The following is a 20,973-nucleotide window of genomic DNA, read 5'->3' as shown; positions in this document are numbered from 1 at the left end:
AGCAGGAAGAGTCTCCTGTTTGATGCACCTTGCTGCCATTTAGTAAACAGGGCTGCCAAAGCAACAGAATTCTCCTTCCTTCCCCTTCCAGGCCTGAGCAGATAATTTCTATTTTGCACCCAGAATTGATTGGACTTGATTAACATTAACAATATTACTTGCATTCCGCCATATACCTTCTGGTTCCATGGGGCTTACAGCTTAAGAGGCTGGACGTTTCCAGGAAATACATCAAATATCCATCGCATTAATAGTTACAGACTTTAAACACAATGTGCTGAAACTACTTATTGGAATTCAGAACATTTTTCCTAAACAGGTAAAGCTCCTTGTGACTCTGGGCAAGTCACTTAACCCTCCATTGCCCCTGGTACAAAATAAGTACCTGAATATATGTAAACCGCTTTGAATGTAGTTGCAAAAACCTCAGAAAGGCGGTATATCAAGTCCCATTTCCCTTTCCCTTAATTTGTTTTCGTAAAATACTATAACTTGCAGCAGAAAGCAAAAAAGTCTCAGTGTCTTTAACCAAGCGAGCAGCTTGGAATGAGAAAAAATTGTCTGATAAGTTAGATATTTCAAAGAGAGAAAGGTAAGCAAAGCTACAGTTCTATGTACCCTATACTTCTGTAAGAAAACAAAATGATCTTCAAAAATATGATGGAGCTAACCCATAAAGCACCTTACAAATCAAGCAAAATAATTTTGATGAATAGGGGTCTAATCTAAGCCATGGGATGGTCTACTTGAACTTTAGAGTTTAATCTCAATATGTTAATACTCAGTAAAATGCTGAAAATATGAATTAAAAATCAGAGTGAAACAGAATCAGCTCTTGCAGACCCAGGAAGAGAAAGAAAACACCCTGTACTGTTGTGGTAGCCCCTAAATTTGATTTGTTTAAGTTGCTCCTCAGCAGTGAGACAGTTTTTATGACATGCAGCAACCCTGAACTTCGGAGTTGCCAGCTTGTTTGCCTTATTCAGTTATGTTAGTCAACAGAGGAAGCAACAGAAAGATTACTTAGGCATACAATTCCACTCACCTCATGAGAAGTCGATTACAAGTTTTAAACTGAGCAGGTTTCGGTATGCAGGTAGGGCTGTGCATGCTCAGATTTTTAAATTAGTTTGGGTGCCTGACTAATCCTACTATCTACAGAGAGCTAGTTAGGCACACAAACAGAGCTTAAAACGAATGGAAAATTCTGAGCATGCATAGCCCTACCTGCATCCAGTAGCCTCCTCAGTTTAAAACGTGGAATTAACTCCTCATGAGATGGGTGGGATTCTGGGCCTAAGTAATCTTGCTGTCACTGGAGACCATCTGTTACAGGTAAGCAATGTTGCTTTACCACCCTAAACTAGACCAGAAGGACATGGAATCAGTAACTGATGGTGATGGATCAAGAGATTTTAGTAATGTTTAGTTGATTCTATTTCATATTCTCATAGGGATTTTAAAATTGAAGATGGCAAAGCAGAAATACCATTGAATGTCACTGTTCAAGGAGATATCCTTATTGTAATTTACCATGCACGATCAACACTGGGTGGAAGATTACAAGCTAAGGTAACTATAACTGCTTTATTGTTTAAACATTTGTACCGTGTTTTTCATAGTTCTGTAAGGAAATAGGTTAATCTGCATTGTTGAAGCTTCCTAAGATGGGAAAGTGCTTTATACAACGTCCTTTTTATGTTTGCATTAATCGGAGATGAGAAACACAGTTAAAATATAATAAGAGTTCTTCTTGGCCTTGTAAACAGTTTGAATCCTTATTTTTGGTCCTTTTTCCTGGCTAGTAAGGAACATGTTATTTTTAATATCAGTGTTTTTAGTCTGCCTTAATTTTATGCTTGTCTTTTGTTAGTGGGATGATTCTTTCACATAACAAATCTCTTTAGTAAATGACCTAATACCTTGGCCCAGCTCTCTTATGCTCTGATGGCCTGATGCTCAAAACCTAATGCCGGCAGCTAGAGCATATCAGTGCTGCACTAGTGTGCCAGCATTAGGGTGTGCAGGATGTTCAGAAGACACCAATGCTGGAGGCGACGTGCGCACCAAAGATGGCTGCAAATAATATTAAAATGTAGTCAGATGTCAATGGGGTCATCAGCTATTCCCTTCCATGCTCATGAGAAACAGCACACACAAAAAAATACTGCTCTAACTCTGGAAACTTAAACACCAGCTCAGAGCTAGTGTTTGGTTATTTAAAGAGAGGATTTCTCAAAGAAGGATCATCTTTTCCAAAGTCCAGAAAATCTAAAACATTCTGTGTTCAAAAATGTCATCATTCCCTTTGAAGATAAACTGGTCGTTATGTCAGTACTTTAGGAAATTTACTTCCTTCAGCGTCAAGTTGAAAAATGTGTCCATGAAATCCCATTGAATGTTTCTGTAGATATGGTCCTCTTGCTCTCATAAGCCTTTGCAGATTTCTGTCTTCTGTACACGGGCTCCCTGCTTCTCAGTTTGATTGGGCATGCGCACAAGAGCTGTGCTTCACAAATCTTGTGCTCACGTGCCAGGCAGGTTGCTCCTCCTTTACCATTAGTGTTGAGCATTGGGAAGTTACTTTGCGGCACTGTTCCTGTGGTATTTCCCGGCGCTGTTCCCTACATCACTGGAATTTTCAGAATCGGCCCCTGAGACTTTTCCTCTTTGCCTATATGTATGCTAAGAGACTGTGTACTTTCAAGCACCCTACTCCAGCCCTAGGGTAGGTTACAGCTGGTTAAGTATCAATAACGTTCTACAGCATGGGTGTTCACAGATGAACTGAAGCAGACCGTAGATCAGTCTCTTTTAAAGCTCTGGACCCAGAAGTTTTAGGTCACTATCACCCAATTTCTTAATATTCCTTTTATAGGAAAATTAGTAAAAGGTCTGTGGCCATTTAATTTCATTGATTCACATGGGATCCTTGGATTTGGGGGGGGGGGGGGGGCGGTAAGGATTCTCTCCTTTTTCTACTCAAGCTATCCACCACTTTAAACACTTCTAATTGTTCTCTTCAGTAGAGTGTTTAGTATGGACATATGTGGATTTTATTTATTTATTTATTTATTTATTTATTTATTTATTTATTTGTTGCACTTGTATCCCACATTTTCCCACCTATTTGCAGGCTGGAATGGGCCTAAGATTGGAATGGAGGAGTAGCCTAGTGGTTAGTGCAATGGACCTTGATCCTAGGGAACTGGGTTTCATTCTTACTGCATCTCCTTGTAATTCTGGACAAGTCACTTAATCCTCCATTGCCCCAGGCACAAATAAGTACCTGTATTATACTATGTAAACCGCTTTGAATGTAGTTGCAAAAACCATAGAAAGGCGGTATATCAAGTCCCATTCCCTTCCCTTTCCCTTTTTTAGTTTTTTCAAACTTTAACAAATTGCTTTCATAAGGTATACTAGTTGATGGTAAGCTTTTTGGACAACTAGGAAATTGTAATATGGAGGCTCTCTGAGTTTCATACTCTCTCTGATATTTAATACATGTGCAACTATTGTAGTAAATTTGGGAAGCTTTAGATATTATTTGTATATATAAATAGTAGATATAAATGCAAAATTGGGTTTAAGGAATTCAGTGTTTTATTTCTATGCAGACAACAAAGTTTTGCCCCCTTGGACCCTAACAGAACCCCTTTCTTGGAGAGACTGAATAAATGTTTGTCAACAGTTGCCATCATTGTCATTGTCAGCAGTTGTCAAATTTCAGCTTAATGTATTAAGTTATGTCCAATAAAAAAGGTATCATCTTATTTTCTTTTCCATGTTTTATTTTGTTTGATTTCTATTGATAAGCTTAATGTATATAAATCTATTTATATAATGTATATCCATGTATATAAATCCATGAATTATAGGCATGGATTTTTAAAACATCTTACACAGATTTTCAAGGTTGTTTTGCAATTGAGGGAAAACTATTCCACTTCAAATTAGAAAGTGGCTATCTGGGTATATATATATAGGACCAGATCAGTTCAGTTGTGGGTAGTTCATATTGGCTGAAACATTTGTGTCAAGGCCATTTTGGAGAGGAAACTTTGTTTGTGTGTGATCTATTTATTAATTCTAGGCTTGATTGTCATTCTTTGCGTGTAGGTTGTCCTGATTATATCATTCAAAAATTGAAAATAGTCCAGAACATGGTTACCCATCTTTTGACAGGCTTGAAAGTAAGGGAACCTATCCTGGTGGTCCTTCAGGAAATACATTGGTTGAAAGTAGTGTGTATGGGTTGAATTTCTTCTTTGATTCCTGTATTTTATACCTGAGTTATGGCTATTTAGGTCACTGCTTGCATGTGTATAATCCTACTTATGCATATATTATGTTAGTACTTCCTCTACCAAATAAGGTCAAACTTGAAGGTACTAGTAAAGTGGTGATCAATGCTGATCCACAGCTCCCCAACTGTGTGCCAGTTGAACTCCTGCTGTTTGAAAACTCTGATATTATTTAGATTTTGGGTTAAGGCTTACCTCCTTTGGTAGGTTTTTGAACATCTAACAAGTTTCGTTGTTAATATGGTTTTGGTGAAAATTGTTACTTTATGTTTAGATTTATTAATATGTTTCAAGTATGTATTCAGTTGTATTTTTACAATGTTAATATTCAATAGGTAGTTGTTACTTGTATCCCATTTTAATGTTAGTTTGTATTTGTGTTTTGAATTTAATGTTGTAACTCACTTTGGTCTATAGCAAAGAAAACATTTTGCTAAATAAATGTGGTTAAGCTGATGATCTTATTCAATTAGTGGTCTTGGTCAGCTTGACTACTACTACTAATCATTTCTATAGCACTACTAGACGTAAGCAGCGCTTGTATGCACATACTTTCTCTGTCCCTAATGGGCTTACAATCTTAAGTTTTTATACCTGGGGCAATGGAGGGTTAAGTGAGTTGCCCAGAGTCAGAAGGAGCTGTATTGGGAACTGAACACAGCTCCCCAGGATCTCAGTCCGCGGCACTAACCATTATGCTACTCCACGCCACCTGGTGGGACTAGGTGTGCCCTGAGGACTGGGTTAGGAATGGCTGCTCTATTGTTTTCATTTTACTTATCATTCAAAGGGTGAAGCAGGCTGAAGTTACCTTCGGGGGTGTTAGTTCTCTCCCTTCCCACCTCATCTTTTAAATTTTGTTTCGTAGACCCATTCACCAGTTAGCTGACTTAAATTAGTTAGAAATTTTTGGTATTGCTTGGAGAGGAAATTTAAGCAAGTAAGTTTAATCAATTTGAAAACAAGTATCTGCATTAATGTCTTATTTTTTAACAGTATATATGCTGTCCTGCCAAGCCATGTAGGAGTTACACTGAAACTATTAAAAATATAGTATGATAGAAAAGGTCTGGATTCTTATGACCTCCTACCATCTATATTCATCCCAGGCCTACATATTCATCCTGGACTGATTACCACTCCCCCCCCCCCCCCCCCCCCAAAAAAAAAAAAAAAAAAAAGTACTCATACTTCATAGCTTTGTACCAGGCATTCATCTTAGTTGGACTAGATATACATCTCATTATACACCATACTCCGTTCTCTGGGTGGTAAAGTTTGAATATAAACCCCCCCAAACCATCAGAAATATTTTCCTATTTTTCAAATTGAGACTGGCATCATCAAAGTGTGGACATATTCCTCCAGTGCCAGTAAGATTATGCATGTAAATAGGTCAAAGTTTAGTTATGTGTTAAGAGAACTATTATATTTTAATGGGCTTTGGTTAGTTATTGAATATTTGAAGTAAATCTACTTAGAGAGCTCACAATTTATCCATTAGATACATAAAACATTTTTGAGCTTGAAAAGATGATAAAGTGAGCAAGAAAGCCAGTAGGAATACAACCAGGAAACTGGAACAGAAGTGTTAGATCTTGCAAAAAAAAAAAAAGAAAAGACAGGTTCTTTGGTTTAACAGGACAGCTGATCAGGACCGTAGTAAGTCTTTTTTTATTTCCTTCAAAAGCTCCTACAACTGAAATATGGCTGGGAAACATCGTGTCACCAAAATTGTTGCCTAGCTACAACTTCTTCCTTCATCCAGACAGCGTGATCCAAGTCAAGGGATTGGTTATGTGTACCAAATGTTTACAGGTTGAATTCGTCATGAATCAAGTGGAGGAACAGAAAGAAGGTTGCTTGGTGGTGGCAAAGCTAAGAATCATCCATGACAAAGAGAACTACATTGATGACATGTGTTTTTTGAAGTGTCAATGATCTCCAGGAAAGAAGATGATGCAACTGTACTCAGAGGATAGTTGGATATAGATCACCATCTCCTGCCAAATCCACATCCCATCTCCACCTCCTCTCCAAAGAACCGGTGTAAAACAAAACCAAACGTTGTCAGGTCAGTGACCACCAGGAAAAGAAGGGTTGGCGACTTCTTTCTGAGAGGTACAGAGGTGTCCATCTGCCAACCGGAAAGATACCCTGGAATGTGTACTGTCTGACTGGTGCCAAGATCCAAGATGTTATAGAGACTTTGCAGAGACTCATCAAGCCTATTGACTATTTTCTAATGCTGCTCATCCATGTTGACAGAGATGACACTGTTAGATATATTTCTAAACATACCAAAAGGGACTTCATGGCTCTGGGAGAGAGGATGAAGCAAGAATATAGGTGGGGTGTTCATCAATTCTCCCTGTTGATGGCAAAGGCCTAGGGAAAGAGGCTTGCATCCTGGAGGTGAATGCATGGCTGTGCAGATGGTGTCATAAAAGAGAGCATTGGCTTCCTGGACTATGGGATGATTTTCTAAGGTTTCTAAGCATAAATGGTGTTGATCTATCACAGAAGGAGTGATGTGTCTTCTACAGTATACTAGCTAACCTACTGAAGAGGCCCTTAAATTAGGTTGGTCCTCAAGTGAGTAAAAGCCCTCAAGTGAATAAAACATTGAATATACCTCTACAGGAAATGGGGGGGGGGGGGGGGGGGGAAGGACAGCATCTGGCAAGCTGTGCATACTGATGCTCATATTTTGGGAAATAAGATTCTGGGTCTAGAGGTTGTGATGAAAGAGGCATATTTGGATTTAGTCGTGGTCACAAAGATGAGTTTTATGGCCTATACGATAGAGCTGGAAGAAAACTGCAGGATTTAAGAGTTAAGGAAGAGGTTACTGTAAGTTAATCTAGAAAGAGAGTGTGGAACATCTGTTTGTTTCGGTGTGATTACAGTCTTCCTTCACAGGCAGAAGTTGACAGTGATGTAACTGAAGGTATTCATAATATTTCTTTGAAAAAAATAAGTACTACTGACAGGTGATTTCAGTATGCTAACTGCAGTGGTGCCTAAAAGTAAGGAGGGTTTGAATGTTCTACAAAGAGAACTGTTCAGGCAACTGGTAATCTAACCCATGTGGGAAGGGGCCATACAGGATCTAGTGCTTACAAATGGGAAGAATATTTTTGATCTTATAGTACTTAATCATCTGGAAACTCATGATCACTGGATGGTGTAGTTCAGTATTAGAGCAAAGATGGAGATGGTTCATTCAAAGCAAAGGAAGAAATTCAGAAGAGTCAGCAAGGGTCAGCCGGTCAAATGTTGAAGATGCTGAGCCACATGACATCAATAGTTTGTGTTCCATACGGCATGTCTCCATTTCAGACAGGACCAATGGATCTTATTCACTTTGTCAAATCTGTCAATGGGAAATCTCCAAGATGTAGTATCCAAGAAGTAGGTAGCCATGTATTACATAACCAAGAGAGGGACAGTATCATTCCTCCTGTATTGGGAGACTATAGGAATGTGAAAATGGTCATTAAAAAGCAGTTGCACCCCTTCCCCTCCATTTTTTTAAAACACTGTTCAACAAGAAACTGTCTCAGCTTTGTTCCAGGATAGGGATACAAAGAATACCAGCTTCGAATGCCTTCCTTCTTCATTGGGGGGGGGGGGGGGGGGGGGGATATTCTCTATGCATATCTTCCAATTCCTCTCATAGTGAAGATTATTCTTAAGCTCAGACAAGATCTGGGAAACCATGATTGTCAAAGCCCCCTGTTAGCCAACACAAGCTTGGCTTCTCGTCCTAGTGGCAGATCCACCTTACACAAAGTTTCATCATAATAGAATAGTTCTCCAAACACATCCTAAGGTGGTGTCAGAGTTCCATCTGAACGAGTCAGTTATCCTTTCAACTGTTTTTCCCAGACTCAATGCTCGTCCTGGCGAGAGCGCACTGCATACCTTGGACTTCAAGCAAGCATTGGCCTTTTACTTGGAGCGGACTAGCCCTACAGACAGTACACCCAGGTTTTTGTTTCTTTTGATCCTAACAGGATAGGAGTCCATCATCGGGAAGTGCACCATTTCCAGTTGGCTATCAGATTGCATTACCTTTGCTTATACCCAGGCTGGGCTGACTCTTGAATGTCTTATCAAAGCTCATAACGTCAGAGCTATGGCTGTATTGGTAGCCCACTTGCAGACAGTCTCCAGTGAAGAAATTTGCAAGGCTGCAATGTGGTCTTCAGTTCACACATTCATATCGCACTAATGCCTCAAGCAGAATACCCAACGTGATGGTCGGTTTGGATGGACAGTTGTGAAGAATTTGGGGTCTAGAATCCAACTCCACTTCCTAGGCCCGTTCTGTTCTAGGCTGCACTCTCACACAGTTGTATATAGTTTCAGGTTAATTACTATTTTGCCCTTACAGTTATGATGTCCAGTTGACCTTTGGTGGTTGTTGTCAGGAGCTAGGGATTCCCACATGTGAGAATATGGCCTGCTTGTCCTCGGAAAAAGCGAAGATGGCAAGTATTCTATAAGGACAACAAGCCATTCATTCTCGCATACCCTCCCACCTCCCCTTGGAGTTGTCTCCTTTTTTTGATATACTATAGTATTGTACTGATAGTCCCGCGCTCTCGCGGCAGGTGGGAAGGCACTCGTGTATGCGTGGTGAGGACACTGTACATGCTCAAAAAAGCTATTTTTAGCTGTTTAAGCTCTGTACCAGGCATCATGGATGTCACCCGCATTTGAGAATGAATGGCCTGCTGTTCTTGTAGAATACCTGTTACAGGTAAGTATCTTTGCTCTGTGGCTTTGCAGAGCAGATGTTATCAGATGTTTAAACAGTTCTTTTCTCCTCCTGCCTCCAATAGTTAGAATTTACAGGATACCTGGATGTTACAGCAGCTGCTCTGGATGAATCCGCTCTCCTTTTCCCTGGACTATACAGCGGTGAGAAGGTTCCCCATATCTCCCTACTAAAACAAGCCAGCAAACAGGTTTTGGGTCTGTTACTTGTCCTTGGGTCCTTGAATCCTTGCTCCCTTAGCAAGTGACTTTAGTGCCAACTCCCGGGAGTATAGCAGGCTGATCCTGCATTCAGGATTACTGATCAGGCTGGACAGGAGGGATCTCCCTGTTGGCATGGGTCAAAGGCAGGGAGATAGAACCAGAGAACAATTTGTCAGGTAAAAAGTGATCATGTAACACATAGGGAGGAAGGTTACCACTGCCACCAGACTCTTCCCCAAATTTTCATAAACCTTCCTACCTTTCCTTCAAAGGCTTTTACACTATTCCCCTTACTTCTGTACATCTCTGGAAACTTCTAGTGTGAAAATGCGATTTCCCGACAGGTGCAGGAATAGCAAGTTCACAGGAAGGCCATAACAGCTGCTGGCTCCAAGTTGTCTGTCTGCTGACCGATAGAGGCCTAGAAATGAGTGCTGAAATAAAATGAGGCAGCCTCTTCCTGTCGGCTGTCAGGGCTGCATAGGCCAGCAATAGAAGCACTAACTTTATGAACTGCACAACATGGAGAACTTAAAACAGCACAAACTGCCATTAAAATTCTTATGCTGTTACATCACCAAAACTACTGTGGTGTTCACCTGTTACAACAGTGGTTCTCTTTTGTTCTGTTAAAGGTAGCATATAGCTACGAAGTTCCAAATGTTAGAATTTCATTGTCCTGCCTGTCTTTGGAGAAAACGGCTACCTGTAGCAGATGTTCTCTGGAGACAGCAGGGCATAAATCTTTCCCCACCTCCCCAGCCAGATGTATTTCTCTAAGCTTGGGTCCCACATGACTATAGCATGCAGGAACAGGCGCACATTTAGGTTGAGACTGCTCAAAAGCTTCTAGAAAGGTAGCTGGATAAGGGCTTCCTGCACCAGGCTCTCAGTCTATGATGTTAAATCATATGCAAGGATTTATGTCCTGCTTTCCTGGGAGAAAACCTGCTACAGGTAAGTAACTTTGTTCTTTGGAGGAAAGGCGGGAGAGGAGAGATACAATAAAGACATTTAAATACCTCCTTGATATAAATGGAAGCAGGGGGCATAAGTTGAAGGTGAAGGGATAATCTCTGGAGTAATTTAAAGAAATACTATGTTTAAGGTAAGGAAGGGGTGATAGATGCTTGGAAAGACCCTCAGAGGAGTTGATGGAGACAAGCACTGTTTCTGAATTCAAAAAGATATTGGACAAGCACAGAGGATTTCGGAGGGAGGAAGAAAGATTTTGAGCTTTTAGTTGGTATGGATGGGCTGACTGGATAGGTCATGTGATATTTATCTCCTATCATTTTCTGTATATCTGTATCTTTGGACTAAGTTCTAAACTTGGAATCTGCAAACATTTTGACCTGAGGGCTTGTCATAGTAACAGAAGATGTGAGTGGTAAAATAAGTAAAAAGTATAATTTTAATTTGGTCAGACAAGACAAATAAAAGTATACTATGAAAGGCAATACCAATATCACTGTTAATATATAAGCCGTAGCAGATCCTGCACCATTGACCCAATAAACCAGGTGAATAGGATGTTTTGTCTGTTTGGATGATCCTGCCACTGTCTTTCCCTTTTTTATGTGAAAGCAAATGTGTCTTTGGCTAGCTGGCCTCCGTCATTTCACTTCTTTATATATCAGGTACATTCGAGGCTGAGGTTCATCATGTGCTGAGCCATGCTGAGTTCATCTCTAGTTCAAAGTTGTTTTTCACATAATTCCATGTTTATACATCATACTGGGTTTCCTGAGGATGTCTTACGTAGGCTAGCTTAGTAGTTTTCTTTAGTAAGGCAAGATCTATACCTTTTTTTTTCTCACACAGGGCTACATGTGTGTGTGTGGGGGGGTATCCTTTTTTGGACATGAAATGTGGAGAATATGTCCCTTCTCAAAACATCAAGGGCACGTTTGCTGGACAGTCCCTTCATGACAATACCTATTAATAGCATCATTAAGGAAGCACAGATAAGAATATGGAACCCCCCCCCCCCTTCCCTTCTGTGAATAACAAGAACTTCCGTTCTCATTTTTTTTCACCTCAAATGAAATTCCGACTTTTCTGTGAGAGACTTAAGTTGAAAATCAAAAATGTCAGTTTTATCACCAGTGTGTGTGTGTGTGTGTTTTTAAGAACAGTATTAATTTACAAAATAATCTGGACTATTTTCTCTGAGCTTGTAAAATTTTCATGATAACAATAATGGAATAAAACGCCTGTAGAAACTATTTAATTTCCTTGCAGATCAGATGGTGGAACCCAGAATAAAGCTCCTTTTATTCAGAGACAATACTGGTATACAAGCTGAATGCTGAGCAAATATTAATTAGCACAAGGGATGATCTGTCTTCTGCTCTCTTCCATATTGCTTGTTAAAACATTTGCTGTAATGACTTTCAACAAAACTTAAAGTGATTTGCAATATATTTTTATTTGATATTTTCAAAATTATATTACAAAGCAGTCAAAATATATAAAAACAACATAATAGGTATACATAACACAGCAACAAGAAAATGACAGCTTAATTTTGGTCCATTATCCAACCCCCCCCCCCCCCCCCCCCCCCCCCCCCCCAGGAACCCATCAGACAGATAAACCCTCTGCAATACAGTTCCTTTTCAGGAGCCATAGTGAAATAAGTTTTGAACTCCACCTTAAATCTTTTAAATTCAATTTGTATCTCAGATATTGAAATAAGGTGTTCCGAAGTGCTGGAGTTAAGTAAAAAAAAAAAAAAATCAAACTCCTGGGTACCATCTAACCTGGCTCAGTTGAGAGGTGAAAGTGCAAAAACAATTTTGTGTTGACGACCGCAGAGTCCGCTGGGCTGTGTAAGGAGTAATTCAAAAGATCTGCCAGTTAACATGGAATACCTCTATAAAATATTTTAAAGGCCAATATAAACATTTTAAACTTAATCTGATAACTAACTGGCTTATGACATGATTGTATCTACCGTAGCCTGAGATCAACCTAATTGTTATATTCTGTATTAATTGCAGACAATGCAACACATTAGTAGTAATACCATTATATAGGGCATTGCAATAATCAATATGCCTAATCACTAAAGAAAACACCTAAATATAACTCCCAACTCTCTCCCTGGTAAAAATATACAATAAATCTCAAAACGAACCAGTGTACTTTAGAGAATATGAGGGGATTGACCTCAAAGAATAAAATATTTATAAGTGAAGGCGAGGTTCTCAGAGTTGGTAACTCAACCAAGCGAAGCAGTACTCAAAAGTAAATTCTGCTTCTAAGGGTGGACAAGTTTCTCGATCATTGAACGTCTCCAGAGAACATTTTTTGAATAGGACGTGAGCAAACTAAACCAGTTCTGTCATTTAAATCATCCAACCTATCACATTCTCAGTCAACCTCATGCACACTACTCACCTATCTCTACTTTCCTATGGAACATGGGGGAGAGCCTGAAGCTATCCTTAAATCTTATTTGTTTTAAATGTTATCAAAGCTATTTGTGGATGTTTATATCAAATATCTACCTGCTTGTACACATATACAATAGTCATAACATTTCACAGCTCTATAAAGAATCATCAGATGTAATTTCCAAAATCCCAAAGCATATTACAACAAATGCTATTCTGATACAAAATAAAAAATCAAAATAAAGAATATTAATGAGCAATCAGTAGTAGATAATGGACATACTTTCTTTATAGAGCTGTTTTGGCACATAATTCCAGTGAAGGCTATACGTAGTTGGTACATCATGACATCATTTCCTGCCTTGGGAGCTTAAGAACCCTTTGCTCTTAGTGAGCTGTGCACTGTTAGAACAGGGGTGCTTTTCTTTTCTTTGCAAATTCTTAGAATACAACATTGAGTTCCTTAGGAAGATCCATCAAAACCCTGCAGAGTAGAACTCATTATGACTCTGGCAAAAAAGTTTGGACATTGAGAAACTCTGATACACTGAGATGCTGAGACATTGGAAAGCTGCAACGCTGAGAGATGGAATTCGTTGGGTGTGGTGCACACACCCGGCGAGATTAAGTTAAGTGCACCTTTTTCTATTATATGGTTAAGCAAAGTAACACGATGTAATGTTGATTTTGAATGTTTGGCACCGGCAAAGTGCAAATACTACAATTTGAGGGAGTAAATTGTAAGATTATACCAGTGAATATTTATGGGATTAAATTTGGAGGGTTGTTGCCTGCATAGAGATAAGTTAAGACTTACATTTACATTTATATCTACGTGTGAAATGTTATGAATATCGTATATGTGTACAAGCAGGTAGATATTTGATATAAACATCCACAAATAGCTTTGATAACATTTAAAACAAATAAGATTTAAGAATAGCTTCAGGCTCTCCCCCACATTCCATAGACCAGTAGAGAGTCTAGAGTAGTATATATATTCCTAGAACTGATGATATATGAAAGTAGAGATAGGTGAGTAGTGTGCATGAGGTTGATTGAGAATGTGATAGGATGGACCTTAAAATTTAAATTTTTCCCTTAGGTTATGGGTTGTTCACGATTTAAATGAGAGGACTGGTTTAGTTTGCTCACGTCCTATTCAAAAAATGTTCTCTGGAGATGTTCAATGATCGAGATTGTTCACCCTTAGAAGCAGAATTTACTTTTGAGTACTGCTTAGCTTTGGTGAGTTACCACTCTGAGAACCTCTCCTTCACTTATAAATATTTTATTCTTTGAGGTCAATCCCCTCATATTCTCTAAAGTACTCTGGTTCGTTATGAGATTAATCACTAAAGAAGACATGAGGGTCAAAAGAGCCTTGTGTATTAAAAATGGCTTGATGTCTTTAATATTCCACATCGCAAAAAAAAAAAAAAAAATAGTCCCTTCACTGTTATAGAAACTTGAGTTTTAAAAGTGAGTTGGGAATCAAAAGTAATCCTTAAAAATAAGATGATAGGGTCAGTGAGTGATCTAAATAACAAACAGTAGTGGTGAGTCAGTGATCTGCCTATAACCCACATAGCCCTACATTTTTCTGGATTTAACTTCAATCGATGAGAGTTTAACCATGTAGCCATTTCAGTTAAACAATTGTTAATATTCTCTGTACTCTAGGACTATGCATCTCAAGTGTACTTGGTTGCTTTACTTCTGAGCACTAGATCGCTCCTGTATTTGCAGGGCTGTCAACAGCTGCTAGCTGAATCTTCTTGTCTGTCATATGGCATCGTAGGCCAAATACTTATCTGCAACAGCAAGAAACAGGTTAAAAGTAAGGAAAAAAAATCTTCACAAGCATACAGGTGGAACTGTTGTTGAACAGTAGCAGTAATCTTTTATGAGCAGCACCAAACATCAGTGATTCATCACAAGGAAACACTGGAGTCAGAGCATCACTCTCCCCTTGTAGAAAACCTATGAACACAACTATGATTGCTGCAGTACTTGCAAACAATGTGTTCTTCAAAACAGAAGCACCTACTCTTTCCATATGCAGTAGGTCTCAGCAGTGCTGCTCACTTCCTCCTCATCTGCTGGCAAAGTCACCTTCTCAACAGTAACAACAGAGCACATCTCAGCACCAAATAGTATATTTAATGTCTGTACCACCTGTTAGTAGGACCATCACAAAGTAGGGGATCTGCCTTGGTTGCCAAGCTGGGGTGGAGAGAGAGGGTACACACTACCTTTTTGAGTCAGTTTGTACTCGCCAGTTAAGAGAAGAATTGTGACTCTGAAAGTAGCTTTTGCCTTGGATGACATTTTGTCCAGTGTCTGTCCTACTGGTTAGGATTCTCCATCAGACCTTGTCCAGAAAAAGAGGAATCTTACTGATAAGATGCTTATATTACCTGAATTCCTCAGCATAATTTTGCTGCTGAGCTTTATGACATTTTCAGCATGCTTCAAGGAACCCTTTAGATCTCTAAGAGAATTTCCTCTGGGAGAATAAGTGAATGTTTGTGTTTTTTTTTTTTTTTTTTTTTTTACAAAGGAATGAAATGGGTTATCACAATTAGCAGTTCATTTATTGGTAACAGTATTTTTTTATTGTATTTTATTTGCAGATGGCGTCAATGAAGATGTTCCAGCTTCAGTTCCACACAGGATTTGTTCCTCGTAATGCTACCACTGTGAAATTTGCAAAGTATGTTCATATATCTTTAAATCTTCAGTTCATGAACTTTTTCTTTAATATAATATTTCAACATTAGCTTACTAAGAGACAGCTATTGAAATGCAGTGTCATGAGTGTGTACTGTTTAAGTCAGTCACTACTTGAGTTTTCAGGATATCCACAATAAATATGTATAAGATGCATTTGTATACAACTAAATCTCATCTGTATATAGAAAAGCAGTTGGTCTATCACTGCCTCCTTAGAATAGTGCAGATTGGGAGGATGTTACGTGCCTTCATGAGGTACCCCTATTTTTATCCCCTCTCAGCATGGATGTGGTCAAAAGTAGGGGGTCCCAGCAAATCCAGAGAGTAGCTAGTCCCAGCTATGGCATTCTGTGCCTCTATACTCCCCCGCTGATTCTTGTAGGAAAGGCTGGGACCCCCTGTGGAATACAATGCATACCCTCTCTGGCTGATATCTGATTGTGCTCTAAACTCTCGTATAGGGAAGGAAGAGAAAACGAGAGTCAAAATGGGTCAAAATCTCCTATATATGGGAAGGGAGGAGGAGACAATGGAGCAGTCAGTAAGTTGCTGGCATGCAGTGCTGAAGGGAAGAAGGAAAGAGGAAGAAGCACTGGATTAGCCAAGAGGAAAGCATCTACAGATTTCTGCCAGCTTGAGTGAGAGTCGCTGCTTAACACAATATGGCTCAGGAAGATAAAAGGTTGAGACACTGATAAAGGATGGTGTAGGAAGAGGCGGTGTAGTTCAGGCAAAGAAGAACAGTGATGACAGGGTGGGAGGTTGAGAGAGTAAAAGTGTATGTTAAGAGCAGGATGGGATATTGGGCATGTGTTGTGTGGTGGGAACAGCTTAGTGTTATAGCTGGATCCATTCGAGCACCAGCAACATGCACCTTCATTTATATCAGCTCCCTTTTTCTTCTGGGTTGAGCCCTCTGGTGTGCAGAAGATGCCAGGCCTCGAAGCTCAGAATTCCTAAAGAGGAGGGCATGGATGCTGGACGACAGGCAAAGGAGGAGCTAGGGGAGGTACTGGGCAGAGAGCAAATTGAAGACAAGCAGAGGCAGTCCAAGAACAAGGCAGGCAAATATGTTCATTTGCAATAAGACTAGCCAAAGTTAAACAACAGTGGCCAACAGTGCACAAGGCACTCTGAGCTCCATGAAAGGCCTGTATGAGGATAGAGAAGATTGGGAGTTCAGTGTGTGTAGTGTGGAAGCCTTCTAAAAGAACCAGTTAAGGTATCTATGAAGGGACCAGTCGGTTGGTATCCTTATAAGGCAGAGACAGTCAGCAATATAAAGGCAGGAAGAGGCATAAGCTCACCTTCTGTTTAGGTTCTGGGTCCTGTGAAGCAAATAGGTAACATGTAGAATGTTGAGAGAGTGAAGACTGAAGAGTGATGAGAGAATGAGTGATGGATAGAGAGTGAGTGTACTGAACTTGTTTGTGCTGGGATTCTAGGCTCATGTAGTCTAAGAAAAAATGGGAGGTAAATGTTTAGGACCGAGATAATGTATCGGTCCATAAGGTGATGACTTATTTGTATCTTTGGAGCCAAGGGGAGTCAACAGGCTTCTCCAGTGAATTTCACTGAGTGTTAGCTAGCTCATATATTCATTGTGGATATCCTGAAAATCTGACCTGCATGAGAGTTCTTAAAGATAGAGTGGGCAGTGATGAGGATTATACTTTATGCCTTTTAATAGATGAAGGAATTTCTTACTTTGGAATATGTTTACAAAGGGATTACTATGTATGGAATTAAAAATAAAATTTTACTCTGCTTCTAGTTTATTAACAAATTCCAGTAGACATCAGCTGTGGGGTGCAGGCTGTTTGATATTTCCTTTGATTGGTAGTAGAAATATCTAATGTCAGTAATAATCATAAACCAAGGCAAAAACTCCCAATAGAGAAATACAGGGTTCTCTGAAAACATTCCTTATATGAATTATCAATACACCATTATGGTAAGTGAATAGAGGGACCCTTGGAATAGCTTTATCCATGTGTTTTGTATTTACACTTGTGCACAGTTATATAATTATGTAAAAAGCAGGTGCTATGTTTCTGTCCACCTACTTTTTATCTATATAGAAACCTGAGTATTTTTATAACAGCCTGTTTAAGTATGTAAAATGCTCTACATGCCAAGTCTTTTATAAAGTTTTCCCAAAACTATGTAACTTTAAAAAAAAGTTACTTTTACCTTCCTATATTTGACTTGACAGATTTTGACCCTTTTAAAAGATTTTTAAAAAATTTATATTAGCATTTCAAAATGTATTTCATGCAGCACTTGACAGGAAATAATTAGGGATGGGCAGTCAGAAAATTTTCATCTCTTCCTCGGGTTTTTTTCTGGTCTAGAACAAATTTAATCAAGAATATGCACTTTTTGCAGAAGAGGGTGCACTCTTCATAGAGTGTGCATTCTTTTTCTGATAATGTGCACTTAGTGCTCCCTTTTGGAGAAGAGTGTATCCTCTTTGTGCATAATGCATATTCTTTGTAAGGCGTGCACACTACTATCAGCAAACAGATAGCCCATCCCTAGAAATAAGTTTTTGTGTACATGAAAATTAAATAAAAATATCAACAGACACTTTCTGATTCTGTAGAGTGCACTGTGACAATTAAGTATAAGGTATGCATCACTGCCATTATTTCTTAGGAGAGGAAGGGAAAGGGCATGGAATTTGATATACTGCTTTTCTGTGGCTACAAGCAAAAGCGGTTTACATATTATGTACAGATACTTAACCCTCCACTGCCCCAGGTACAAAATGACTTGCCCAGAGTCATAAGGCACTGCAGTGGGATTCAAAATTGGTTCCCCCAGTTCTCAGGCCACTGCAGTAGCCATTAGTTATTTTTATTTACAATTTAAAAGGTAAGTACATAAGTATTGCCATACTGGGACAGACCAAAGGTCCATCAAGCCCAGCATCCTGTTTCCAACAGTTGCCAATCCAGGTCACAAATACCTAGCAAGATCTCAAAAAAGTACAAAATATTTTATACTGCTTATCCCAGAAATAGTGGATTTTCCCCAAATCCAATTTAATAATGGTCTATGGACTTTTCCTTTAGGAAGCCATCCAAACCTTTTTAAAACTGTGATAAGCTAACCGCCTTTACCACATTCTCTGGCAACGAATTCCAGAGTTTAATTACACATTAAGTGAAGAAACATTTTCTCCGATTAGTTTTAAATTTACTACATTGTAGTATTGTTTTGCACGGTTCTGGTTGTTGTATCAGGGTATTGTTTTAGAACAAGGGGGGGAGGGGAGATTATGTTAAATAACAGTTGATGGAGTACGGTATTTTTAGTTATAGACCAGTCTTTGTTCTTTTGACTAGAAGGACTGTACATGAAGATTTTGAAATGTTATATGTATTGTACCATCAATAAAAAATTGTTAAACGTAAATTTACTACATTGTAGCTTCATCGCATGCCCCCTAGTCCTAGTATTTTTAGAAAGCGTAAACAGACGCTTCACATCTACCAGTTTAACTCCGCTCATTATTTTATAGACCTCTATCATATCTCCCCGCAGCCGCCTTTTCTCCAAGCTGAAGAGCCCTAGCCACTTCAGCCTTTCCTCATAGGGAAGTCGTCCCATCCCCTTTATCATTTTTGTTGCCCTTCTCTGCACCTTTTTTAATTCCACTATATCTTTTTTGAGATGCGGCGACCAGAATTGAACACAATATTCGAGATGCGGTCGCACCATGGTGCGATACAAAGGCATTATAACGTCCTTGGTTTTGTTTTCCATTCCTTTCCTAATAATACCTAACATTCTATTTGTTTTCTTAGCCACAGCACCACACTGAGCAGAGGGTTTCAACATATCATCGACAACACCTAGATCACTTTCTTGGTCCGTGGCTCCTAACGTGGAACCTTGCATGATGTAGCTATAATTTGGGTTCCTCTCAGTGCCTCATGCAGTATACCAGTTTCACTTGCAATTGTGAAACTGGCTTGTACATGAGATTCATTTGGGATTTTGAAAAATAGAAACATGTCAGGTAAACCATACAGCCATTTCTCCAAGGAAGTCACCATACAAAAAAATATTCTGATTCTGTCATCTGAGCAATAGCAATTCAAATTTCTCTGTTACCAGGCACATTCTGAAATAATGCAAAAACCTTTAAAAAAAAAATCCAAACTCAGCATACATGTTGCAAATCTTCCATACTATATAGTAAACGCAATATTAGAGAACAGAAAAGAATAATAATCACACCAATTCACTTCTCTGCACAAATATGTCACTAGCAAATTTAAACTACTTAACTCTTAAGAACATTGCATAGAGAAGGACATTAAAAAGTTAAATGGGAGGAAAAAGCACAGAACCCCAATCATAGGATTTAATGGGTGGTGACCTCAGAGTCATTAAAGAGCCTCCCAGAACAAACTGTTCAGGCTGTATGCAATGCATCTTATTACTAGTAACCTTAAAAGTGATTTCTTTATTCAGCATGTTCCAACTGTAAAAATCCCACCAGCTGGTTTCACCACAAGGCTGCTTCAGGATGTAAAAGGATCAAAACATAGTAGACTTCATGCCCTGCTAAATTTCAGGGAACCGAGTGACCCTAAAAAAACATCATAAAAACACAATGAGAGATGAGAAGACAACATCAAGACCCAAAATGGGAAGGGGAATGTGAAATAGCAGAACAATATTAATCCAAATACTAACGTTTTACAGATCATGTGGTGGGGATGCTGCGTGTGTACTTAAAGCTATACTAGCTTGTTTAAGCTCCACACTGGGCGACGTGAATGATGTCACCCACATGTGAGAATGAATGGCCTGCTGTCCTCAGAGAATACTTGCTTATAGATAAGTATCTTCGCTATATAGCGTTACAGTGAGTAAATGAGAATTTTCAAAGCAGGGGGTTCCAGGAGTGGTTTAAGGGTTCTGATTTTACAGTGAGAAAGAAAACATTTCTAAACCATCCTGGAGATATGGGGATTAAAAGATAAAGTATTATCATTAAGAATCCCTAATGAAAGAGTGTTCTCCCTGATAGGTATATTGGTCTGATTAAACTGAACTTGTAGTGGAGCAGTAGAGCGTGATTGAGAAAACCAGAGACCCTCAGTCTTCTCAGTGTTAAGAAATAGTTTGTGGTCAAGAATCCATGAAGAAATAGGAGAGCTTAGAATTCAAAGTAGACAGAAAAGTACTATCCCATTGATCATGGACCACCAACAATTGTATGTCATCGGCATAAAGATAGACTCGAAGATCAAAAAAATTGTATAAGGATGGCAAAAGAGCAATGAATATATTAAAATAGGAGAAGGCACAGAACCCTTAGATGTACCACAGCAGAGTGGAAGTGGGCTACAGTGAGATGTATCTAGAACAATTACAAATGGACACTGAGAAAAATAAGAGTGGAACCAGTTTGTTGCAAGACCCTCGAATACATGTTTCCTTTAGGAAGTAAGAAGACGATTATGATTCACCAAGTCAAAAGCAGAGGTGAGACCAAGCTGACCAGCTTCAAGATGGCAACT

The 20,973-nt window shown here is 39.1% G+C and overlaps 1 protein-coding gene across 1 annotated transcript in view; it reads left to right on the top strand.

The window, feature by feature from the left end:
• LOC115459182 (cyclin-G-associated kinase-like) overlaps positions 1-20,973 on the top strand; it is a gene marked incomplete at its 5' end in the record, with an annotated part of 94,680 nt that overhangs the window by 28,471 nt on the left and 45,236 nt on the right. Inside the window, 2 exons of the mRNA XM_030189044.1 lie at positions 1,455-1,572; positions 15,334-15,413. Of these exons, the coding sequence (XP_030044904.1) occupies positions 1,455-1,572; positions 15,334-15,413 (198 nt within the window). The remainder of the gene's footprint in view (positions 1-1,454; positions 1,573-15,333; positions 15,414-20,973) is intronic.

Source organism: Microcaecilia unicolor, unplaced genomic scaffold (assembly GCF_901765095.1).
Source record: "Microcaecilia unicolor unplaced genomic scaffold, aMicUni1.1, whole genome shotgun sequence".
NCBI classification, from domain to species: Eukaryota; Metazoa; Chordata; class Amphibia; order Gymnophiona; family Siphonopidae; genus Microcaecilia; species Microcaecilia unicolor.
This window is presented reverse-complemented; position numbering and strand designations above follow the sequence as displayed.